At 38.2% G+C, this 25,910-nt stretch overlaps 3 protein-coding genes and 1 pseudogene across 5 annotated transcripts; 1 reads left to right on the forward strand and 3 right to left on the reverse strand.

The window, feature by feature from the left end:
• Nucleotides 1–299: 299 nt before the first annotated feature.
• LOC137732365 (7-acetyl-epi-neemfruitin B aldo-keto reductase-like) lies at nucleotides 300–5,454 on the reverse strand. Of its 2 annotated transcripts, XM_088688240.1 has the most exons (5): nucleotides 5,114–5,454; nucleotides 2,115–2,541; nucleotides 1,751–2,020; nucleotides 1,351–1,530; nucleotides 300–644 (listed from the first exon to the last, which is right to left on the reverse strand). In XM_088688240.1, the coding sequence occupies exons 3-5, from the start codon at nucleotides 1,889–1,891 to the stop codon at nucleotides 420–422; spliced, it is 546 nt and encodes a 181-aa protein (XP_088544366.1). In that variant the 5' UTR covers nucleotides 1,892–2,020; nucleotides 2,115–2,541; nucleotides 5,114–5,454; the 3' UTR covers nucleotides 300–419. The 2 variants fall into 2 exon arrangements, with proteins under 2 accessions (XP_088544366.1, XP_088544365.1); XM_088688239.1 differs by lacking the exon at nucleotides 5,114–5,454 and having other exon boundaries at nucleotides 1,751–1,992; nucleotides 2,115–2,255.
• LOC148689794 (NADPH-dependent codeinone reductase 1-2-like) lies at nucleotides 1,993–2,434 on the reverse strand. Its single transcript, XM_088687836.1, has 2 exons — nucleotides 2,115–2,434; nucleotides 1,993–2,020 (listed from the first exon to the last, which is right to left on the reverse strand). The coding sequence occupies exons 1-2, from the start codon at nucleotides 2,432–2,434 to the stop codon at nucleotides 1,993–1,995; spliced, it is 348 nt and encodes a 115-aa protein (XP_088543962.1).
• Nucleotides 5,455–13,047: 7,593 nt separating the features above from the next.
• On the forward strand, nucleotides 13,048–16,838 carry LOC137732200 (serine/threonine-protein kinase BRI1-like 2 pseudogene; annotated as a pseudogene). Its single transcript, XR_015958022.1, has one exon. The product of XR_015958022.1 is annotated as a serine/threonine-protein kinase BRI1-like 2 pseudogene (transcript).
• A 4,668-nt stretch (nucleotides 16,839–21,506) lies between these two features.
• On the reverse strand, nucleotides 21,507–24,694 carry LOC137731969 (protein indeterminate-domain 14). The gene is made up of 3 exons (XM_068471240.2): nucleotides 24,010–24,694; nucleotides 23,489–23,897; nucleotides 21,507–22,708 (listed from the first exon to the last, which is right to left on the reverse strand). The coding sequence occupies exons 1-3, from the start codon at nucleotides 24,134–24,136 to the stop codon at nucleotides 21,781–21,783; spliced, it is 1,464 nt and encodes a 487-aa protein (XP_068327341.2). The 5' UTR covers nucleotides 24,137–24,694; the 3' UTR covers nucleotides 21,507–21,780.
• Between the last annotated feature and the right edge of the window lie 1,216 nt (nucleotides 24,695–25,910).

Raw genomic sequence — 25,910 nt, forward strand, 5'->3', positions numbered from 1 at the left:
ATGTTACCAGGTAGCTAAGGTCTTAACTATGAACAATACGGTACGGTTCACCAGTTCACCTCATCTGTTGGAAGTTAAAACCTTTAGTGGAGCAGATTGATTATGCTATTTGTAAGTAAGCTCTAACAAATAGGCGGGCTCTTATATGATTAAATTGACTAATTACTAACTCCTAACCGTGTAATTGGTAATCTTTTTTTCCTTGGATTTTGTCAAGAAATAATTCTACTGTTTCCTTCTTTGTCGACTGAAACTTCATTTGACCAAAAAAAAAAAAACAAATAAACAAACAAAAACAATTGCAAAGTATGATTTTGGCATTCTAAAAAGTACATTCATTTTTGTTCGGAAAAAAAAAAAAAGTACATTCATTCAACAATCATGCAACCATAACTTGTGCAATTTGTGAAACACGAGGACTAAATCTCTCCATCCCAAAGCTCCTCAGGAGACTTGTAAGGGCCTTCATCTGAAATGAAGTCAAATCCTTGGTACCCTCTGATTTGTGGAATTTGATTGATCTTATCCAAATCCTCAGGACTCAGCTCCCAATCAAATACGTCAATATTTTCTTTAATCCTCTCCTTGTTAAAGCTCTTCACCACGACGATCACCCCTTGCTCATAAGCCCACCTCAAACAAACCTAATTCATGCATGCAAAAGCAAAGCACCCAAAATTTCATAGTTAATATCATAATATTTTCAAGAAATAAGAATTTATACAAAAGAATATATAGGTTGCATCAATGTGGCCTCATTAAAATCTTGTTGGAGACTTTCAACTCGGTCAAAAGCAAGAGAGTACCCGCGCACGAAAATTGGTATTATTATTTTCATCATAAAATTAATTGGTAATATAAAGAGTAGTTCAACTTCTTATAAGTTCATACAAGATCCCTTCTCTCATCAATGTGTGACTTATTTTGAACACGCCCCTCACATGTGGTGAATTTGCCCAACCTCTTATAAGCTCATTCAATGTCTCTCCTTCCATCAATGTGGTCTCTCCTCCCATCAAAATGTGACTCATTTTTAACACGCCCCCTCATGTGTGGTTAATTTCAAGCTTAACACGTGGATAACAAAACGGGATGACATGGAGCGTGTATAACCGTTTAGCTTCATATGTGGGACAACCTGCTCTGATACCATAACAAAAGTTGAGGTTTCACCATAAAACCAATTGGCAATATGAGTAGTAGCCAAACCTTTTATAAGCCCGTACAAGGTCCCTTCTTCAATCAATATGGGACTCGTTCTCAATATTTTTTAAATATAAAAAAATTCCTTTTTTTTTTCAAATGAACGGTCAGATCAAAAATAGTTCAGTAGGTTTTTATGGTGCGTACCTGGGCTAGGGTTTTTCCTTTGGCGTGCGCAATCTCTTTGAGCATCTCACAATCCATGACTCTCTTTGTCCCCCAAAAAGCTCCGTTTGCCCCCTGTGGAGAGTAAGCTGCTATAACTATATCCTTTTTCTCGCAAAACTGTCTTAGTTTTTTCTGTTGCCAAACTGGGTTCATCTCCACCTAACCAGATTAAACATTTACTTAAATTCTACTAATTTTGGGGTCAACTACACTTGCAAATAAAAGACAACCACAACCGATCACATATATGATAACTGTAAATTTGCAGTATCAACAATGTCAACGGCATACTGGCATGGTATCAACATCCGCATTTAAAAACACTTAGTTAACCGCATTGTTATAAAACTTTATATATACGGTAGAGGTAATGAATTACTTGGTTGACTGCAGGGGGAATTTTAGCAGTGGTAAGCAAGATTTCAAGCTTCTTGCAAGAGAAGTTGCTGACTCCTATGGACTTGGTGAGGCCAAGGTTTTGACATTCCTCCATGGCTTCCCAAACCGACTTGAAATCCATGGGAAGAAGGTCCTCTTTTAATAGGAAAATCAAATTTTCCCGGCTTCATACTCACCGGAAAATGAATCAGATACAGATCAAGGAAATCCAACCGAAGATTCCTACATACATGGATGGATACAAATTAACCTGCTTAAGTAGAAGAATTAATATTAAACATCAACCCTTGTAAGCAGAATTAATATGCATTGTATTAAAAAGAATAAACAACTTAACGAATTACCTGAGAGAGTTATGAATGGCAGGCAGCACAAGATGAGGGTGTGCGTCGCTACACCAGAGATTGGAAGTGATGAAAAGGTCATCCCGGGAATTGATGAGGCCAAGAGAAAGAGCTTCTGAAATGGCTTCACCCAAAAACTGCTCTGTGTTGTAAGCAGCAGCCGTGTCAAAGTGCGTGTATCCAGCTCTGATTGCATTGAGAATGGCTGCTTTTGTGGCTTCACTGCCGGCTGAAGGAAACGTCCCTGACCCTATCACCGGCATGCTTTTCCCGCTTGCCGCCAGCGGGAGTGGCAATTTCGGCATGCTCTTGCTTCCCATTTTTGCCTCCACCACACACCAATCGATTTCAGTTTTAAGCAATATCCATAAGAGTGCTACTAGACCCACCATATTATCCTATTTTTCCATCCACATGATAATTTCACCTACCATAAAAAATTAAAAAAAGTAAAATGTAATTTTCCCACCCACCATTATTTCCAAAATAACCCTAATATATATATATTTTTAAATAATTGTAATATATCTTTAAATAATATTATAAATAAATAAACATAGAAAAAGTGAAAGAAAATGCAAAACCTAAGAACTGGACATTCATCATCTCCTTCACACCTATCTTCACCTTGCTGAGACCACTGATCCCCAAATCACTCTTCTTCCTTTTTTGTCAAAGCCTTAGATCTCACACCCAAGTCTCTTTTTCCTCCATTTGAGTTTCTCGCCTTCGTCTAGCACACACTCATTCCTTCCTCCAACCTTTCCGTCGATTCTAACTCAAATTTTTCCCAACCTCTTTCCACCGAAGATATCACACCTCACCCACCATTATTTATATATTTTAAATTATTTTTTGTTTTTTCAAAATTTTTGTACTTAATTAAATAGGGGTTTAAGAGTCTTCTTTTAAAAGGATAAATATGTTATTAACATTTTCATTAAATGGTGGGTGGGGAAATAAGACACCGGTGTGGGAATATCAGCACTCTATCCATAATATCCATAATTAACTAAAATCCACAATTGTAAAATTTTCTAATAAAAACCCAATGACTAGGCTCCAACTAAGCAATATCCATAATTAAGTATGAGTTGGCAAAATTGGTATTTTTGGATGTCTAAGTTACCCCTAATATCATTGACTTTGGGTCTATTACTTGTTGTCTACATTTATTTTATATTATTTCATTCAATTAAACGTTTTGAAATGTTATGCAGATTTGGAAAAGAAATTTTAGCATCATGATTTCAATGCATATTAATAACAAAAATTACATGATATTAGAGTTTTGATTCCTTATATATATAGTTGTTTTCACATTTATGTAAAAATGAGCATTTTTTTTCCTTTTCAAATAATTGTAACCAGTAAATTAGTATTTTTCACAAATATACAAATGTTATTTTATTCAAAATTACCAATATTTTACATATATAAAATAACAATATTAAGTTCCAGGTAAAATAACAATATAAGTTATTAGTAAAACAAATAAATACTGTTTGATTCAAAAGTTAATTAAGTTATTTGCATACACATATATATAATAATATCAAAATGTGCCTAACATATGTAATAATACATGCAAAATAATTTACCTACAATGATTGTCAAACAAGTATAAGAAATGAAACAGATGATGGTAAGACAAGTATAAAGTAGATACTTTTGTAATAATAAAGCACTTATTTGCCATAATTATGGTGGATAATTAAATTCATCAACATAATTAGGGTGTTGTCGCACAATTGTAAATATTTTAAAAATAATAGATATTTATTTGTTTACATAACAGTTTATTTCAAATTTAGATTTTATTTGAAAGTTTAAAACGAGATGGGTTTTTGTCATGAAAATAAGTATTGCATTGGCCTATATATAAAAAAAAACCCTTAAATATATGGAACAACTTAATTAATACAGATGGTTCATACGCAATTATTGGTGTAAATAAACTTAGTTAATACAGATGGTTCATTAACACTTACAGAAGGTTCATAAACAATGATTGGTGAGTCGGTGACTACGTACACTTAACTGGGGTAGGACTTTATATGGTTCATACTAGGGGTGGGCACGGGCCGGGCCGAGCCTAATTTTGGAGGAACCGGACCTTACCCGTTTTAAACAATAACGAGGAGGGACGGGCTGGGTAGAGGGATTTTGAGTTTAGGAACCGGACCTAACCCGGCCCGTTTGAAACGGACCGATTCGGGACGGGTCCAACTCTTTTTTTTTTTTTTTTTGTAATTTATATACTGCACAGCAACACGGGTCCAATTTATATACGGGTCCACGGGTCCAACTCATGTTTTAGAACATTATAAGACCTATTTCACAAGCTTCTGCACACAGGAGCTGTTTTTGAAAATTGAGGATGCACTGCAAATCAATACTGATATACACATACACACACGTATTAATAAACCGGCACTGTGGGAACTCGGCAAGTATCATTATCAGTCACCAATAAGGCACTGAACTCAAAACTATATAAATCCTTATGTAATACAGAACCTCATCGGCCGTAATAATACATTGAAACTGCTCTAGATTAACCACAATAGCCTTTTCTCTTCCAACGACGGTTGAAGATACATCTTGTATAAATCTTTGAATGTAAACTAATCTCTGAAGAACATCATATACAAATTCAATCTATAAACTCGTCTTTGACTTACAAGCATCAAGATTGCAGCTTCAATTACCAATTTTAGTTCAAAAATCAATATCTTCAAAAAATTGTAACAAATTTAAATACCAACAACTTAAAATCTACAATCTATAAGCAGATCCATAAAATTCAAAACCAATCGAAAAGTTTCAGCAAGTAATCAAATCACAGCAGTCCATATAATGAATCGAAAGGCTTATGCAATCACAGCCCCAAAAAACCTAAATTCCCATAGCAGAAACCCACATAATTCCTAAATCAATTGAAAAGCTTATACAAAAATCCTAAATTCTAAAATCAGAAACCCTAATTCATAAATTACCCAGGGATTTGCAGGATGATGGTGGTGTTCTCAATGGCCAGGATGGTGTGGTGGTGGCCAGAACTCGCAATGGTGTGGTTGTGGTGTTCTTCCCCGATTAATGTCGACACTGTCTCAAGGAGTCGAGTCCATAAGGGGTGGGAGGGAGAACGAGAAAGTGGGGGAATGGACGGAGATGATGCTTTATGGAGGCCGGAAAAGAGAGATGAGAGGAAATTCGGGGAGAGAGTGCGAGGTCAAAGAGAGTCGGAGAAACAGACTCTGATATATGTTTTAATGCAGAGATTTGATCATTTGATCAATGGACTAGGTTAAATCTCATATTTTTGAACGTGGAAACGGTTCGAGTCGGGAGCCCGTTTCCTCAGCAATTAGAACTTGCCCCGCCCCGTCCTGCGCCGTTTTAAATTTAAAAAAATTAGATCCGTTCCGAACCGCTTGGACCCGTTCATACCCGCAGGTCCATGTACCGTTTGCCCACCCCTAGTTCATACGCAACTATCGGTGACCACATGAGATGGTTTCAAGATATGCCTCTAACAGACAGCAAAGCCAACAACGTTGCTTTTTTTTTTTTTTCGTGGCTACAATTTTTTCTGCTTGTTTGTTTTTTTTTTTTTATTCCAATAGCTCTTTGATGTTGCAGTACCTTTTTTTCATCAATATATTTTAGGGAATCTTAGTGAAACATTTTCGGTGCTGTTCATTTTTAACAAAAATGACATTTTAACCCTGAAATGTCACTTCTGATACTATTCCCTTACATCTTTATTTTATCATTTTCGTTAAAACTAAAGTCCTTGAGGACTTTTCATTAGTTTTTCTTATATTTTATTTATAAAAAAAAATATATGCCTCTAACTTGTAGGACGAAAGGGTGGGACATAATGTCTGTTGGGTTTTACTAATCACAATACTATCTCATTATAAAATGTTTTTGTTTTCTTTTGGCTGTGTCCCAAAAATCTTATAAATAATAACTACTGCTTTTTTTAATTTAATACCATTATTGTAGAAATGAGCTTAGCCTTGTCTCTTAGAGCAATATTACTTTCAGTATACCACCTGTAACATCCCGTCCCGAAACTAACGAAACGTACGTGTGAATTTACGATTTTACCCCCTAGTTTGTTACTTTACGTGTAGTTTTGTGTTGTGTGGTGTTGTAGGACCACACACACTCATACCCTCTCTTTTTCTCCCGGGATTCCCTCTCCCATTGTCTCTTTTCTGTCTCTCTCTCTCTCTCTCTCTCTCCCCGAGTTCTTCTTCTTCTTCATTCTACATACGGACACACACACAAACAAACTCAAACCTTCACGAATCAAGAAACCAAGACCACCCTCGTGCTCGTGGGGCTGAGAGGAGTCCAGTGGTGCCATTTTCAGGTAAGAACTTCGATGTTTTCACGTCAATATCGCCATGGCCGATTTAAGCACTGTTCATGCAAACCTAATATAGCAGGTTTTTGGACTTTTTAAGTTTATAGTTGTGTTTGTGAGGTTCCCAGGAGCTTGGGAATGTTTCGTTGGACGAGTTTGGACGTCGGGATCGTCCTGTTCAAAGTTGGCCGAACTTGGATCGTTGTTGCAGGTATAATTCCTTAATTTTTAGGCCTTAAAAGTAGTCTAACGTGATTCTACTAGTCCTAAGCTTCATTTTGGTATAAAGATCGTGACAAATGGTTGAAAAACGAAGGAGAAAACTAAGTTTGAATTTTTCCCAGTTTTCCGGCGCCGTCGCCGGCGCCGGAGTCTCGCCGGAGAAGAAGGGAGAATATTCCGTTAAGTTTTAACGGAATATTCCTAACGGCAGTGACGGCGTCAGTTAAGTTTAACGGAATATTCCGTCAGTTTAATGGAATATTCCTGACGGCGTCAGTTGACGCCGTCAGTGTGCATGGCACGTGGCCGCACGTGGGGGCGCGTAGGCCCGTGCCTATTCAGGCGCGTGGGGGCGCGTGCGGGGTCCAAAAATTATTTTAAAAATATGGGTGTGATCCTGAGGTTGTGTAGAGCACGTTGGTATATTCAATTGTCCATTTTGAGCAATGTATGAGAAGTTATTACGAGAAGTTGGTTAAGTGCTTTTAAATTAACGTTTTCGTAGCTTTTTCGCGTATAGGTGATTCGTATTCCGAGGACGAGCGTACACACTCGAGGCAGGGGGGCTACGACCCTTCCACTTATCAGTGAGTGGGCTTTTGTTTTCCGTATATACCTATATACATTTAAATTCCCAGAAATAGATTAAAAAGAGTAATTGATTTATGCCATGCACTTTATTATTATCACTTATGCATCATCACATGCATTAGTAGCGGCATACATTTATATATGTGTATTGGTGCTGTGGACGCACAGGTAAGTGCCAGGTAAGTGGTATTCATGTTTGTATGCAATAGTAGTTTGAGATGCTTAGAGAGCTCATAATCTGCACCCCCGGTGTTAGTGCTCCCGCCCAGAGTTGGGGCATAGCATTCACGTGTATGTTCACCCGCACTGCATGCTCGCCTTGGATCCAAGTTAGGTGCACAGCCTGTCGTACAGACCACATTAGGTGGTTCCGACTTGTAGGTGACCCGCGATTTATCGCCCAGCTTCACGTGATCGTAGCACTAGAGCATATATATATATTACACCAAGCCTGTCGTACAGACCACGATAGGTGGTTCCGACTCGTGTGCAGATTCAGTTATTGAGTTGAGAATGGAGCTCTATATGCAGCCGTACAAGTCACGTTAGGTGACTCCCGGCTGCCAGATTATATGTTATTGATGTGAATTACGATTGAGTACTTACATTTGATTATGAGATTCTGTTGTGGCATATTCTCGAGCATGAATGGCATATTTTGGAGCATGATTGGCATATCTATACATACGTATATATGTTCATTTTCTGGGAAGTATACAGGTTTTACGGCGAGGGGTTAGAATGTATTTTGCTAAAGAGTTTTCAAAGAGCTTTGTTTTTGCCCACTCACGCTTTTGTTTTTGCGCCCCTCCAGGTTCTAGTGGTCTAGCAAGTTCGGTGGTTTATCCCAGAGGGCGTCCCGGCATTTCTGACAGACACTCACCATTGTAGGGTCACCTTCGGGTGTATTTATGTCGCATCTTTCCTTTTTGACTGCTGTAGACTTGCTCTGAAAGTGTGTCTCACATACGCTAGCACTTGTTTTAGTACTTGTATGCTAGTTTTTAATTATTCGTACTTTTATATTACTATCTTAATAGCTTCCGCACGCGCACATGGCTACGTCACCTTCGTGTGACGGCCAGCACTCCCTGATCTCGGTCGGGGTGTGTCACCACCCAAGTTCAAATCTTCCACTACATAATTTTGATAAATTAGTATAGAATATTGCTTATATAAAAAACATTAACTATTATTCAAAACGTTGTAAGAAAATATCTATCCAATAATATCGAATAAATATCATTTTTAGCTATTGATTTTTCAAATAATTAGGTTTTTTTCCGTCAGTAACATATTGGGTTTGCTTCCATAAATTCAAGTCCAATCACAGTTTGTCCAAAGAGCAATTAAGATCTTGCGACACCAAATTTAAGCCCAATGTTAGGCCGAAAAAGGCCCCATGGGAAGATCCATTATCATTATTTTCTACCGGACTAATCTCAGATAAAATTACTTTTAATTATAACGTTCAGAATGATTTCTCTCCTGTAGCATTTGTGCGTTTGAATGGAATTTATTAATATAAGGATTTCAACAGGTAAGCTTGTCCAAAACATATATGATTACAGTAGGCCCTACCAAGATCTTCATGCTTATCAAATCCCACCAGTTACATCTTACATATCTCATTTGTTTTCACCCAAACCCTCATCCGTAATTCACTAGAAATCGCTACTAAAACAAATCCCAAGTCATCCTTGTCGTTTCTCATTCTCATTCTAGTAAACGATGATTCAAACAGTCTATTTTTTAATTCGCTCTTTAAACCGAAGTCGTTTAGTCATCTAATGTTTATTCAAATGATAAATGAACTATGTTTCTCATTTAAAAACTAGAATTTGCAATTTATAATTTGATTGGTTCTTTGCAAAGTTAACCTTTAAAATATAGACTAAAAATTAAACAATTTAATCATTAAAAAACGTTGCAGAATAAAATATAAAAAAATTAAAAAAAAAAAGAGGTGTGAAAATCACTAACTATATTGAAAATGGACAAGGATTGTATGGTCTCCCACTTCCAATGCCCTCCTATGCTCTCTTGTTTGTGTAGTCACGGTTAAGCCACGTCAACATTTTATATTACTATTCATTTTTGTCTTATTATCTCTATAAAAAAAATAATATAAAATATTAACGTAGTTTAACTGTGATCACACAAAACAAAAAGGTACATAAATGCAGCCGAAATAGAAGGGCAGACAATTCTTGTCCATTGAAAATATAGGGGAACTGGTATCGGGGCGTGGCTTTTGATGCAAATGCAAACGTAGAAAGAATGGTAAGACCAAGTTGTCGTTGATGGCACGCCAAAGGGCCCCCGACTCATCCATATATCACTTCCCACTAATTGCATTTTTACATCATCCAAATGATTGGTGGTGACCCCAAGAACTACCACATCCCTTCGGTTTTTGTCACTCCAATTTCAATTTCAATTTCCTCTTTCTTTGTGTAATCTTTGCCAAGAAAATATTAGGATTTAAAAAACTCAAAGTGAAAAAAAAAAAAAAAAAAAAAAAAAAAGACCTATGCAAATGATGAAGATGATTCCCGTGGCGTGCAAGTCTTTGCTGGGGTAAAAGGTGTTTTCAAGTTCCATAGCTTTTGATGGGACGGGGAATTTATCATTTCATGGACCGTCAAAATTGGCTAAACTTGAGTGGCTTACATTGCAGTACATATCATTCACGTATGATTCATCTGAGTATACATTTTCGTTTCCTTTCGTTTTATAGTTGATAGGAATTATTGTACATTGAGAATACGTTAATTACAACACAAGTGAATAAGAATTGCGATAAGATATTCGAGCTAACAAAAATTAATGATTTGAACATATAACAAGTTGCTGTTAAACAGAGTTTGTAGCTTCTTTCTGAGAATAATTTTATGCATCACCTTCAAGTGATGGTGATGTTCATCATATTATTTGTCACGAAGCTTAAATTTCAAATATGTATATTAGATAGACATAAATCTCAAAATTAAACTCATTAAACGATGATAAGTATGATAACTAGCATTAACATCACTTAAAAGCGATGAGTAGAATGCATATCTTAATTTTTTGTCTCAAAAGTTGTCAGGCTCTATCCACAACTGTAAAAAGGTTTAAAGCTTAGGGTCTTCTCCCCAAAGTTGACCAAGCTGTGAAGATGGTAATTACTCTTTTAATTATAGCCAAAGGAAACAAACAGTCCCATTTTTTCTCTTTTTTCAGGCTCTGATCCCATAAGTTGCCGAAAGCCTCTAGAACTACAGTTTATGATGGCATTTCCACTTTTGCCTAATTGCCCTCGTTGCTCAGAGCACACTGAGAATTCCAACAAAATATTTGTACAGAAGTGATTTTCACATCTTTTCCTCAATCTTTGTTTATTTATGATGATTTGATTGAATAAATCAAAACGGAATTAAGAAAGTAAAATGAAATAGTGATTTTTACAAGGAGACAAATGGTGAGTGGAAATCATTTTCTTATTTATACCGAGCAAAAAAGAAGTACAATCGATAAATGTTGAAAACAAAAACGAAAGTTTTATACCAGAACAGCAGGTTGCCAAAATGAAAATGATTATTTAGAAGGACAAATTAAGGCACTAATTATAAATTTAATAATTAAAGATTCTAAGACCTTTATTATGGTCAAAATGCAATCCTCCCATAGCATGAGTTGTCTCTGTACGCTTTGAAGTGAGTGGATTTCCATGCTTCCTAGTTCTCTCATTGGGTCTATGCCTCTATGCAATTGGGTTGAAAAATCTTGGGAGGCACCAATCTGCTTCATTGTATATGCTCATCTATCACGCGCCAGGATAAAGTTCATTTAGGAGTGAGGCAAAGGCTTTTCTTTTCTTCTTTTTAGAATGATGCTGCCTTTAGTGGCCTAAATTATCATGAAACTCAATTGCTTCAATAACTGACAGTTACTTACGCGTGCAGATGTCGTGATTCAAGCATTGCTCTTCTTTTTATGAAGAACGACCATCCAGGGATCATCGGTTGCGGTCTCTTACCTCGTCACGATAATGTTAGGATGCCATCATTAATCAAATGATTGATTGATATGAAGTGATTAGCAATAAAACGGTACTAAAATTACCAAAACTCTACAATTTCTCCAACCAGTTAAAATTTTTGTTTCTAATTTCACATATTTTTTCCTGTTTCATTTTGATGTTCATACTAAAGATCATAATACAAAATTGATCTTCACTTGTTGAATTCACCCCTCATCAATTACTCTTGGTTAGATGCAAGGCATTAACAACTAATAATCTCTACTTTTTTTATTTTATTTTAAACAAAATGGTATTGCAAATTACTCTAATCTACGAAAAGAGAAATAAAAATTTGATTGCGAAAGAAGACACATTGTTAGAATCAACTGACCTAATCAACAACAGTAACATATTGAACTATAGACAACGTTGGCAATTATTTAGTTTGTACGAGCCCAATATGATGGATGGCTTGAAAGATGATCATAATATAGGCAAGCAGTAGGATAGTAGCTGACTTTACATATCAGAACCCAAGAGAAGATGCATCATTTCATCAACTATCAAAGTTAAACAGAGCACTAAAATGGTCCCATAAACCAGCCATAAAGGTCATTACTTTAAACTCTGAGATTATATAGTTTGAAATCCAATCCAATCCAATCCGGGGTTGGAGAGGATGAATATTATTTCAAAGAGAAATTCTAAGGAGACTTTCAAAAGTGATACTATCTATGAATTTTATTTTTTTTAATATAAATTTTGTAGAGATGAAATAAACGAAATTAGCTTTTCATTAATGATCGCTTGCAAGGCACCAACCCTCCCTCAATAGATAAAAGACTGTTGTACATAGAAATCCCCGGCTCATTCCCCTCTATTGGATTTTATTAATAATAAGAAGAAAAAAAAAGTAAAACAAGCGGGGGGGACTACACATGGACTTTTTGTTACCTTATATTTTTGGCACAATATTTTATAATGTTGGCGTAAAAACTAACGTTAAACTGTAATGTAACATAAAGTCAATATAAAATCTAATTTTGAGAGAATCTCCTTAACATTAAAAGAAAAGCAAAAATTGGAGGCATCATAACTTCCCATGCCAAATGCCATTAACCCCCAGACTGCCTTTGATGATGTTGCCTCCTCCTGTATCTGTGGGCCTCTCTCTATTTCTCTTCACTCCCTTCCTCCTCTCTACATTTTTATCTTTCCAGGCAGGGCAATGGAACAGTATCATTCCTTCTCCTTCAAATTTCAGCCCTTGGGTCCCACACTACTCTACTCTCTTCTTCTCCGAGAAAATCTACTTTGTCACCAATAATATACGATCATGTATTGATATTTCTAGTTACAATCTCCTCCCCCTCCTCCCTCGTGAAATGCATGCAACGACACGACTGTGAAATACCCATAGGGACAGTGTGGGTGCATATATATCTATATATATATGTATACTGCTCATTCACTTTCCTAATAGGGAACTTTCTCACGCTTACTGACAGAAAGTGGCTGTTGATTCATATACACAAACCAATATTATTTATATGAACCATTTTTTTAAGGATATAGCGCCGATCTTAGATAAAACCTGTCAGTAGGATGTGGATCCTACTCCTTTTGACCAAAAGTCAAATCAATCTCTCACTACTTTCTCCTCTCTCTCTCTCTACAGTTCATGGTACTCGAACCGTATAAGTACAAACCCACCACCAACCACATTCTAATTCCCTTCTTTTCTTATTCCTTTCCACGTTCCATTCTGTCCATTTTATTTAACAATATAAAGCATTACCTTTTCCTAAAGCTCCCTCCTTTCCTTTCTCACAACATTTTCTCATGATATGCACTCACTCTCACCACTCACTCCCTCACACTCTCTCTAAATTGTCTTCCGGAGAATTGAAACCTGTTTCGTCAATGGAGAACTTCAATCCAGTCCAGGTTTTTCTTCATCTGTCTGCAATACTTGTATTGGTAGGACTTCACTTTGTTTCTGTTTCCACAGCTGATCAACAAGTCACTCCATCGATCAAAACCGACGCAGTTTCTCTTCTCAACTTCAAAAAGATGATTGACACGGACCCGAATGGCGTCTTGTCGGGTTGGAAGCTCGGCACCAGCCCATGCAGCTGGTATGGAGTTACATGCTCCATGAACCGAGCAACTCAGCTCGATCTTAGCGGTTGTTTTCTTGTGGGGACAATCTCCTTTGCACCCTTGGCCTCTCTAGACATGCTTTCTGTCTTAAATCTGCCTTCCAATAAATTCAGTATAAACTCAACCTCTTTGCTTCAACTCCCATATGCTTTGAAACAGCTCGATTTATCTTTCAACGCACTTTTCGGTGTTCTTCCTGAGACTCTTTCCTCAAAATGTCCAAATCTTGTCTCTGTGAATCTTGCTTTTAACAACTTAACCGGCTCTCTACCCAAAGATCTCTTATTGAATTCCGACAAACTTCAAACCCTCGACATCTCTTACAACAATCTAACCGGGTCGATTTCTGGTCTGAGAATTGAGAAGTATTCTTGCCCTTCTTTGTTGCAGCTTGATTTGTCAGGAAACCGTATTAGGGGTTCCATTCCTGTGTCCTTGGCAAACTGCACCAGTCTCAAAACTATGAGTTTATCGACCAACAATGTGACAGGCGAAATCCCAGCATCGTTTGGGCAACTGGGCAGTCTACAGAGATTGGATCTTTCTCACAATCAGATAACCGGTTGGATACCTCCTGAATTAGGAAATGCATGCGCTCTGCTTGTCGAACTCAAGCTTTCGTTTAACAACATTACTGGTCCAATTCCAGCCTCTTTCTCCTCGTGTTCTTCGCTGGAGCTTCTCGATCTCTCTAACAACAACTTGACAGGTCCCCTACCAGATTCTATCTTTCAGAACCTCACCTCCTTACAGAGCTTGGTGTTGAGGAATAACATCATTTCTGGATCACTTCCGGGTTCCATATCAGCTTGCAAAAGCCTGCAGGTTATAGACTTGAGTTCTAATAAAATATCCGGTGTCATCCCACCAGATATATGTCCAGGAGCCTCGTCACTTGAGGAGCTGAGAATGCCGGACAACCTCATTGTAGGCGAAATCCCTGCTCAACTGTCACAATGTTCTCAGCTGAAGACGATCGATTTTAGTTTGAACTATCTCAACGGCTCGATTCCAGCTGAGCTTGGGAAGCTGGAGAATTTGCAGCAGCTAATAGCATGGTACAATGGCTTAGAGGGGAAAATCCCACCAGACTTGGGAAAATGCAAGAATCTCAAGGATCTTATTCTCAATAATAACAATCTGAGTGGTGCAATCCCAGTTGAATTGTTCAGCTGCAGCAATCTTGAATGGATATCACTCACAAGCAATCAACTCAGTGGTGAAATCCCAGGGGAATTTGGCCTATTGACACGACTGGCGGTTCTACAACTTGGGAACAATAGCTTGAGTGGCAAGATACCAGGAGAGCTCGGAAATTGCAGCAGTTTGGTTTGGTTGGATTTGAACAGCAACAGACTCACCGGAGAGATCCCACCTCGACTTGGGAGGCAGATTGGAGCTAAAGCACTGAGCGGAATACTCTCCGGCAATACTTTGGTGTTTGTACGGAATGTGGGAAACTCTTGTAAAGGAGTGGGAGGCTTATTAGAGTTTGCAGGAATCCGACCTGAAAGGCTTCAGCAGGACCCAACATTGAGGACTTGTGACTTCGCCAGATTGTACTCTGGTCCAGTGCTGAGTCTCTTTACAAAATACCAAACACTGGAGTATCTTGATCTATCATACAATCAGCTTCGCGGGAAAATCCCGGAAGAAATGGGGGACATGATTGCGTTGCAAGTTCTTGAGCTATCCCACAACCAGTTATCAGGTGAGATTCCTGCATCACTTGGCCAGCTCAAAGATTTAGGGGTGTTTGACGCATCACATAACAGACTGCAGGGTCATATCCCCGATTCTTTGGAGAACCTATCTTTCTTGGTGCAAATTGATTTGTCCAACAATGAGTTAACCGGAGAAATTCCCTCTAGGGGTCAGCTGAGTACACTTCCTGCTACCCAGTATGCTAACAACCCTGGACTCTGTGGGGTCCCATTGCCCGATTGCCAGAGCAGCAATGACCAACCATCCACGACTCCGAGCGATCAGGATGCAGGCAAACAAAGTCGCAGGCCATCAGTTGCATCATTGGCTAACAGCATTGTCGTGGGGGTTCTGATTTCTCTTGCTTCGGTCTGTGTTCTGATTGTGTGGGCAATTGCAATGCGCACAAGGCGAAAGGAAGCAAAGGAGGTGAAGATGCTTAATCGCTTGCAAGCATCCCATGCGGCATGGAAGATTGACAAGGAGAAAGAACCCTTGAGCATTAATGTTGCAACTTTCCAAAGGCAGTTGAGGAAGCTCAAGTTTTCCCAACTCATTGAGGCAACCAATGGCTTCTCGGCAGATAGTCTTATCGGGTGTGGAGGTTTTGGGGAAGTGTTCAAGGCAACGCTGAAAGATGGGTCAAGTGTTGCAATCAAGAAACTTATACGGCTGAGCTGCCAAGGTGACCGTGAATTCATGGCCGAGATGGAAACTCTGGGGAAGATCAAGCATAGGAATCTTGTGCCTTTATTGGGTTATTGCAAAATTGGCGAAGAGAGGCTGCTAGTATATGAATTCATGGAGTACGGAAGCCTCGAAGAAATGCTCCATGGAAGAACAAAGACCCGTGATAGGCGGATGCTAACATGGGAGGAAAGGAAAAAGATTGCAAGAGGCGCGGCGAAGGGACTGTGTTTCCTCCACCACAATTGCATCCCTCACATCATACACAGAGATATGAAGTCAAGCAATGTATTGTTGGACAACGAAATGGAAGCAAGAGTTTCTGATTTTGGAATGGCAAGGCTCATAAGTGCTCTTGACACACACTTGAGTGTAAGCACTCTTGCAGGCACTCCTGGTTATGTTCCACCTGAATACTACCAGAGTTTCCGCTGCACTGCAAAGGGCGATGTCTACTCATTTGGGGTTGTCCTCCTGGAGCTTGTGACCGGAAAACGCCCAACAGACAAGGAAGATTTTGGGGACACTAACTTGGTCGGATGGGCGAAGATGAAGGTGAGAGAAGGGAAACAAATGGAAGTGATAGACCAAGAGTTACTTTCAGTAACTAAAGGAACGGATGAAGCAGAAGCTGACGAAGTGAAAGAGATGGTGAGGTATTTAGGGGTGACACTGCAGTGTGTCGACGACTTCCCATCAAAGAGGCCTAACATGTTGCAGGTGGTTGCCATGCTGAGAGAGCTGGTGCCTGGATCAGCAAGTGGAAGTAGTAACAGTGCTTGAAATTTGAAAGAGGTCTCATGTTTCTTGTACGATTATCGATCACTCTTCATCATCATCGTTAATCACTGTAAGAATATTACAACATTTGTAAGAACCTGTTGATCAAATCGATATCAAAAAGAATTTCTTGTAACTAGTTTTGCAAATCTTTTCTTCTTCTAAGAGCAATAGAAGTGAAATTGCAAGAGTTTGAGGAGCATGTAAAGAAAGAGGGTTCTTAGTTTGGCAAACGTTGGACAATGTCGGACACCCGGAGTTGCTTGTTTGGTAGGCAACCGCTGGATTTGAGTTTTTGACCCAAAGATTCGGTCCGGTTGGACCTTGTGGGCTATTTGTTTTATTGGTCAACAAATTGACTCGGGTAAGCCGTTCGTTTCATTCCACGTGGAAGCAATCAGCCCACCCAGCCCAAATATTGTGTTCGGTTCCAAAACTTGGGCTCGGTTGGTCTCTATTTGATTTTAGAAACTGGGTTGAGTCTAAATTGATATGGAATCCGGCCCACTTGCAACTTGTGGTTTAAAAAAAAAAAAAAAAAAAAAAAAAAACATCATCAACAACAAAAATTGTATTATTTAAGGGCTGTGGCTTAACTGCTACGTGTATATAGCACTCAATGCTATGGATATTTTAACCGTTGAATTTGATTGTTTTTCATCTTATTACTTAGCTCGATATCGCATTCTGTGTGGGAGGGATTTACTATATACAAATATATGCTTGTGGGAATGGGATTGGATGTAGATTTTTATTAAGAAATGGGGACAAAGTCCGAAGATAAAGATCTCTTTCCCCAACTTTTGCACGTAAGGAATATACATGTATATATACACTTATATAACTTATTCGTCCTACATTATATTATATGGTTTAGTTTTACTTTGCAGGTGGGGAAACGAACAGTGACTTTATTTCTCTCTCCCTCTCTACTTTTTGTTTTCTTTAACAATGACCTTTTCTTCTTTTAATTCTTTAATATCTGACTTGCTGTAAGGTGAAATGGAAAGTTCCATCCACTCGTTCCTTCTTGTTGATGTTGGAAAAAGGTTTTGTCTCTATTTATATCTAAAGATATATAGATGCCGCGACATTATCGTCTGACAAACGAAAAAGTTGAGGTTGTATTATAAAATTTAATTATTTATATGCACATATAAGATTCATTCTTTCTTCAATGTAAATTAACACTCAACATATAGACAGTATTGTTCATGTAACTATAGTTTTCTCAGTTCTCTCCTTGTTTTCACTTCACTTTCTCTGCACGTACGTACGTACAAGTTTATAGAGTAAATTTTTGTCCTAGTGCAATCACATGCAAAGCAATACAACTTATAATCTACACATATCCGAACACCCCCGCGTTTGCTTAAGAGATGTTAAATTTAGTTCGATACGATATTAGTATGCGACATTCAACTAAGAACCCCCAAAAAAAACATTAAGCTTTTTTATACAACTTATCTATATTAGTACTAGATTTTGTTAAGAGCTATTGCGCAGAGGAACAAACAGGGGTCAGGTAACCCCGTGGATCAGAGGCCAGAAAAATGGCTGCGCAACTCCAATAGTGACCTAATGAAAAGTTGGTGAATAACTCACGGGTGCTCGACGAAATGGTGCACTTGAAACAGGAATCGCGACATCACTCAACAAGCCTTGTGCAGTGCGCATCCACATTTTTTGCACAATGACCCGTAATTTCCAAAACATGAATTTGCAAGTGTGCATTTCGTACTGTGATTTTTCTTGAGTGTCTACAAGCACTCGATGTCCATACATATACATCTCGTCTGAACACAGATGTCCACGTTTTCACTCTGTGCAACACAAAAACGGGTGAACCGGGAAAGGATAAAAGTAAGTGGAAGTGAAAAGAGTCTCCGTAACACGCAAGGGGTAAATTTGAAAAGAAACCCTACTGAGGGATGTACCATACTACGTAGCGAACCCACTAGACAAAAAAGGAAGCCAACCATTAAAAGGTGGGAAAGAGGTGCACGTGGTCCTCACTCACGCTCTCTCTCTCTCTCTCTCTCTCTCTCCAAAGACATATTGAGAGAGAAAGAAAGACAAAGAAAAAGAAAAAGAAAAGCTCAAAAGCAAAGAAAGTTAGAAATGGTGATGAAATGGGCACCCTTTTGGATCACCATCGTTTTTGTGCAAGTAAAAACAGCAAAGCAAAACCACACGCAGTTTTTGAATTCTTCTTTTGCATTAAATCGTGTTTTTATTTTTTGTTTCAGAAGTTAATAAAAAGGCACTGTGTGATCTGCAGTGCTGTTGCTGCAGGACCCCTCCTCCTCCTGACTCCCTGATAAAAGTAGCATGTATGTGGCAGTCCAAGTGAGCAAGCGAGTGGGCGAGCGAGCGAGCGAGTCGTGTGTATTGTTTAAGTTGACAGGGACGAGTGCCTGAGTCTAACCATTCCAGCAGTGGCACTGAAAAACATGGTGGTCTTTTATCTTTTCTTTTATTTTTATAATTTTTTATAGCATTTAAAAGGATTGCAAATGCAGTGAAAACGACATCCCATCTTTCTCCCCTCTCTCTCTTTTTTCTGTCATTAAATTCAATTTGGTTTCAAGTGTGTGGCATGTAGGTCAGCTTCTCTGAAAGGTGCTTTCCTATCATTTACCAAAATGGTCCCAAAATATAATTCTTCTACATGCAAGTGATAGTCTAGGACTCTAGTCTACACTAACCTACAAACAAGGGGCGAGATTAATTACCCTAATTGACGACAGACATAAAGATCGGACGGATGCACTAGCGACCCGAGTGGTCTCGGGACCATCAAGAAGCTCGGATAAATGATTGTGAGGACTTTCGAGTTGCAAGAAATACTTAAGATTGGGTATGTGGTAGAGGATAATAGTGCAACCGCGGATCGGCGACTGCAGGTTTCGCAAATATATGATTAACATAAGAGAATAAGACTATTTTGTGTTTTACAAGACTTTATCAAAATGATGTTGTTTTGAGCCTAACTATTTAAAACAAAATAATTAAAAGCAAGTCTTGTTATTAAGCTACATGAGGGAGACCCATTTTAATTAGAAAAAAAATAAAGAGAATCTATTCTCTTTCCTTCTACCCGAGATCCCAACCCAATCCCATTTTGCATTCACTTTCTCCAATTGTGTGTGATTCCTAATTCCAATTCCATTTCTCCTCTAATCCCACCCAACCGATTACCAGGCCACCACCAGCTGCTCCATGCCTCCATCTGTCTAAATTAATCATGTAGGATGTCAAAATTGATGTGTATATATTGGGTGGTTAGATCATATATATATTTTAGCTTCATATCAATTGATATGGTTCTTTTGTTTTGATTAATTGATTTGTGTAGAAATAGAAGTATGGAACAATATCACAAGCGAAATCATCATCGATTAGTTTAGATAATCCTATTTCAAATAGTTAAACTCTAATTTTAGATTGCTCTAATCCTATCTCCTATAGTTCAACTCCAATTTCAGATAGTTCCAAATCATCATCGATCTGTTTTTTCTTGTATTGACAATGAAACTATCATTACACGTTTTTGGAGTATGAAACCTCGTCGTGAACAAATTTAATCTTTTTAGCTTATAATGTTATTTGTACAAAGATATGAATGAAAAGTTGGTATTTTCAATTTTATTTTAGTCAAAACCTTTATATTGGGACCATCCGATCCTAGAATCATGGATCCACTACCTCAACTAATTGGCTTAATTCTGATTTATCATAAGAAAAATGTAATTTTGTTTATTATACAACACTGGCACATACATTTTCTTATAATAGTAAAAATAGTAGCACTCACTTGTATTAGAGAGCGTGTGATCTAAATAATCTCATTATAAGAAAATTTAATATAACAATAAATAATTTTTCACGCTCATTTTCTCCTCGTTATGCAGACCCTGTTTATTTTTAACATTTGAATCAACAATAAAAATCAAATGATACAAATAAATAAAGGTGTACAGAAGAAAAATAAAACATGCGGGTAAAGGTAATTTCCCTAATTCACCTATTCAGATGTTTAAGAGTGTCCTTCGTTAATTCATTTTGATGCCCTTGAGGAACCAATGCTTAAAAAAACTAGCATGCATCTAAACTTAACCATGCAGGCTTAGTCTCAAAACGACAAATCATGGGCGAGCTTCTAAAGAAGACCTAGCTAGGGTTACTTTTTTCTTTTTGTATTTTAGTTTAATATCTAGGACGTCATACGAACAGTTAATACACATTAGGGACAGGAATATGATAGGGCCTGATAAAGTTTGGAATCAAATTATCTCTATGATTTGATTTACACAAAAAGCTCTTAAAAATCTCCAAGATAATATGTATAATTTATCCAATGAAATACGAAGTAGAATTCTCTTTCTTTCAAATTCTCCTTATTTTTAGTTATCTACTATTTGAACGAGTATGATTAAGTTACATCAACATCTTACTTTGACTTCTTTATAAAGTGAGAAAAAAAAAAAAAGGAAAGTAAGAGAGAAGGGGATTGGAGAGGAGGAGATTTGAAGGAGAGAGATCTTAGTTATGCCATTGTTGTGATCTTACCACCCTAATGACGTGATAAAAACAAATCAATCGTCAACATTGATTAATATAGTATGGCAACGTAACAACATAGACCAGCCAGAGTACTGCATGCGACTACAGTTCAAGAAATATTGCAGATGACTTAGTGTAAACAAACTGGATAGAATACTGTGCTCTTTCATTGACATATGTTTGAGTTCGTTCCCGCAATTTAAATTAATTGAGTATATAAAGTCTTTCTTCCTATTGAAATTACGATGTAAATGCACGAACTTATTAATGCACAAGCCATTTGAAAGGAAAGTAAATCCAGAAAGTCGTATTTTTACTTCTTTTTTTTTCCTTTTTTGTAACAAATGAAGATATATAATATTTGAAATATTAAATACAAGGACCCAATTACAACACTTTTCACGAGCATCCCAAACAATGGTCAGAAATAAAGTTCCCCTACTCTGATGCAGCAATAATTAACTGATGAAAAAGGTGAAGCTTTGTGAGAGGCATGTTCAAATAAGCATTGCATGTGAAAAAAAAAAATACAAAGCAGTTACAAAATATTAGGTCATTAATGGTAATTATGCTGTGTGGTCATGATCTCCTTCTCCTTCGGTTGTGGCCGAGGACATGTAACTCATAGCAAGGGAGGTCTCATCAGAGCGTCCCACTGCTCCTCCTGCTACGGTGGAAGCAGCAGAGGCAATGTGAAAGTGCTGTTTGCAAGCTTGACAAGTGATTTGCAAAATGGCGGAGCTGATTCTCTTAGTCGCCTGCTCTTTGAGCAACAGAGCCTTCTCCACCTCAGCCTGCGCTTGCTGCCTGATCCTCTTGGCGTTCGCGAACTCGATCTCCGCCATCTCTATTTGCCGTTTGGCTTCTCGCCGGGCGTCTTCGGCATACGACTTTTCAGCCACGGCCAATTTCAACTCCTCACTCGCAAACTCTTTCAACCTGACCAGTTCCGACGTCGACCCAACTCTTCCAACAGCAGATGCTTTGTTAATGTTCTTCTCATTACCTGGAGAGCTTCTTCTTCTTTTTATATCGGACGATGAATTATACTTGCTCGATTCATTCTTTTCGTTGGCAAGCTGATCACTTGACGGCGATCCAATCGAGAGCTTCAGATTAGTTGCGTGACTTTCGTCTAAATTTGGCGGGGAAGAAGTATGGGCGTTTGAGGACGGAAGGAGCTGAAGTTCCAATATATTATTATGCACTTGTTGTTGGTGCTGCTGTTGCTGTTGCTGACGGTTGCAAGAAATATAAGGATTCATACCGGCGCGCTTATCGTGATGGTGAGTTGGGTTTGGTCGCACCGGGAGTCCAGCCAATACTACTGGAGCTGCCACATTGTTACTAATGCTGAAATTGGCGTCGCTAGAGGGGCTGGTACTCGATGCAGTTCGCGACGAGCAGGCCGTCGGCTGCAGCGCTGCCTGTAATTCCGGCCGAACGACGTGTCGGACTGTGCAAGTGTCTTGGTGCTCTATGAAACTTTCCACTCTGCAATCAATAAAACTATATTGCTATCATGATGAAAAACAACAACAAAGAATTAGCCATAAGCGGATGAGCCGTTCGTATACGACATATTTAGGATTACCAACAAACAAATGAATATTAAATTGTTAAGAGGATATGTAGTATGGATTATATGATTTGCTGGGTTCCAACAACTAATTAAATAAAATATATGATCAGTTAATATATAGCTAGGTGAGCAAAAGAAATCAAATGGGGTATCCCTATATATTTGTTTAATTAAGTAATTAAAATGGACTGACGACGGTTTTAGTGCGTCCAAAAATAGGTAATTCATTATACTGAATACTTTTGAAACTTCTAAACCGGAAACTGTAGACCTGCAGCGGCCATGAAAGAGAGGATGAGGTCATTTGCCACTGCAGGAAACTGATGCCATACCCTATTTGAATTTCAGAGAGAAGAGACTAAAATTCATTAATGTTTTGAAGAGAGAAAAAGGTAGAGGTTGCTTGTAGTATTTCAAGATTTGTTCTTATCTGTAACAGCTGCTTTTTTTGGCAGTGCTTTTTAGGGTTTGGATGTGCATATGAAAGAGAGGAGAATAGAAAAAACCTGTCCGACCATCTTCAGATTTCAGATAATAATTTTGGTCTCGCTAGTAGCTAGCTAATTTTATCAACAATTCTTTCTTCTTCTTTTTTTCATAAATAAAATGGAAGATTGGGCGATGTTAATAAAATGGAAGATTGGGCGATGTTAAGGACGATGTATAACGCAAGCATAAAAAATTTAATTTACCTGGAAAAGACACGGCCGCAGTCACAGGAATGTCCTCTGGTGCCGCAGGTTTTGAGGTGTGCTTTGTAATCGGACTGCACGGCGTAGCCTTTGGAGCACTTGTCGCAGACCCACTGCTTGTGGTTGCTGTGTTTTCTTCTGAAGTGTTTTTTGATCCCGACGAGATCGCCTAGGGCGTGGCGGGGGTCGTGGTGGAGGCAGCTGGGCTCCGGGCACACAAACACCTTCTTCTTGATCACCTGATCTTCCGCTATCTCTCGCTTCAGTAGTTTCCACGGCACCTTATGACGACGCCTGTGCATCTGCAGATTCTGGTCTCTCTGAAATCCCTGGTTGCAGATCTCGCACACGTACCGGTCCGATTCGAGTAGGGTCTTGGGGGACAGAGACACCACTTCTGCATCCGGATCTATAATATAACCAGAATTATTTATACAAAAAAAAAAAATCAATAATTAAGAATTCTAAAGAAAAGGGTTTGATTAACTAACAGAATTATGGGGTCTTTATTTTATTTTTACCTGGTGTGCCTGCAGGTCTTCTTTTTCGTTTGTGGGTGGCTCCGCCATTTTCATGAGAGGAAGAAGACGGAGGAGCGGAACAAGAGGCGGCGGTGTTGTTGTTGGTGGTGGTGGTGTTGTCGAACATGGGTGGATTTTTGTGAGGACGTGATGGAGGAGTTTAAGTAAGAGAAGAGATAACTAAGAATCAATCAATCCCTACATACACATGTGTGCAGGTGAAGTTGGATTCTTTCATCTCTCTCACAGTCACACATGAGAGAGAAAGAGAGAGGAAGAGAGGAGAGAGAGAGGAAGAGGAAAGGCTCTTGCTTTCTGCAATCAACTTTTTTTAAAAGCTTTATTTAAGCGGCTTTTAAAGGCTTTTTAGCTAGGCTAGCTTTTCTTCCATTGACCCTCCACCTTGAGCAGGTGAGCTTGTGGGAAGTCTGTCTTGTTTATAAAAGCTCTTTTCTTTCTTTCTTTCTGTACAAGAAGGGGAAGAGATCTAGAGAGAGAAAGAGAGAGATTAATGGAGGGGGGAGAGAGAGGAGGTTGGGTTGGGGGTGATTGGGGCTGGCTGGGGATGGTGAGGGTGACCCAATCACACTATTCAGCGCAGCTTAAAACTGAGAGCCCCCACACACATCACAGAATTAGACAGAAACAAAAAAACATCCTTCCCATTACAAAACAAACAGTCATTATTCGTCACACTCCGTAATTTTGCATGAATTAATGCAGGCCCTTCCCAGTCCCAGATCACCCCTTCCACGTGAGCTCTCATCCTCCCCTTCCGTGGAGAGATTTTTCAGTGTGACCAGTATATATCACATGTCATTATACAAATGATAGGGTATATATGCTAAAAAATTAATAACTTAAAAAATAAAATTTCCTACCACTTATATTAAAACACGTAGTGTACCACTTATGTTCCCGTTACAATTAAAAATTTCTCCCTCACGTGACCCCCTCTCTCTCTCTCTCCTTCACCACAAATAGAAAAAAACAAGAGGTAAAATCTGGGTGAAAAAGAAAAATAAATAATAAGTTACATAATTAACTGAGCGGGTAATACTAGGGCCGGAAACCAAATTTCTAAACTAAATTTTATAAAACAAATAATGTGGATGTTGATGATTGGATTATTATTAAGTGTTGATTAACGTGCTTATTTTTTATTTATGAGATACCATTTAATTTGCAAATTTGGTTTAAAAATTTGATCTCTCTAACATTATCCTAACACGGTTTGATTTTAACGAAATGATGCCTGAGCTAATCCGGATTAACATGTTTCTTGAAGCAGCTTTTGGAAAGGTAAAAAGTAGTAGCACGATTAGAGATTAGTCATTTTCAAGAGGCCTGCCGTAATCATTTCTCTAACTTCTGTTTAATTTCCATTTTATGTTAATTGTAAATAATAATTAGTCTCTTTTTTTGTTAATAAATAGTAATTAGTTCAAAAACAAAAATATTTGCCGCTCTTTGCATGCACATCTCAAACTTCTCGATCTTTCAAATTGGGTGTCCAGTAAAGTAGTAATCGATTAGGGTAATTGACAATTATTCCAACATCTTTTCAGAAACCTAGCTTCCCGACCAACAACTATTCTAACATGTATTATCATTTGGCATTGAACTAATACAAAGAAATTCCCTATATGATTAACTATAGGGTTTTTCATATGTAAACGCGTTCCGCTTCTTATCTAGAGAGAGGTGCTGAAATCGTTCCTGTTAGGACGTGCATGTTCCCCGGCACGGTGGACTTAATTAATTTAGTAATGGTGGAAGACGACCAGAATAATTTTGCAATTGGAAAATAAATTAGAGCATGACAAGTGTATAAATAAAAGTTTTTCTCTTCAATTAAGCAAGTGAAGTTTTTCATATAAATTTGATAGTTGTTAGGGTAT

Source organism: Pyrus communis, chromosome 16, assembly GCF_041283825.1.
Source record: "Pyrus communis isolate YQ-2024b chromosome 16, ASM4128382v1, whole genome shotgun sequence".
NCBI classification, from domain to species: Eukaryota; Viridiplantae; Streptophyta; class Magnoliopsida; order Rosales; family Rosaceae; genus Pyrus; species Pyrus communis.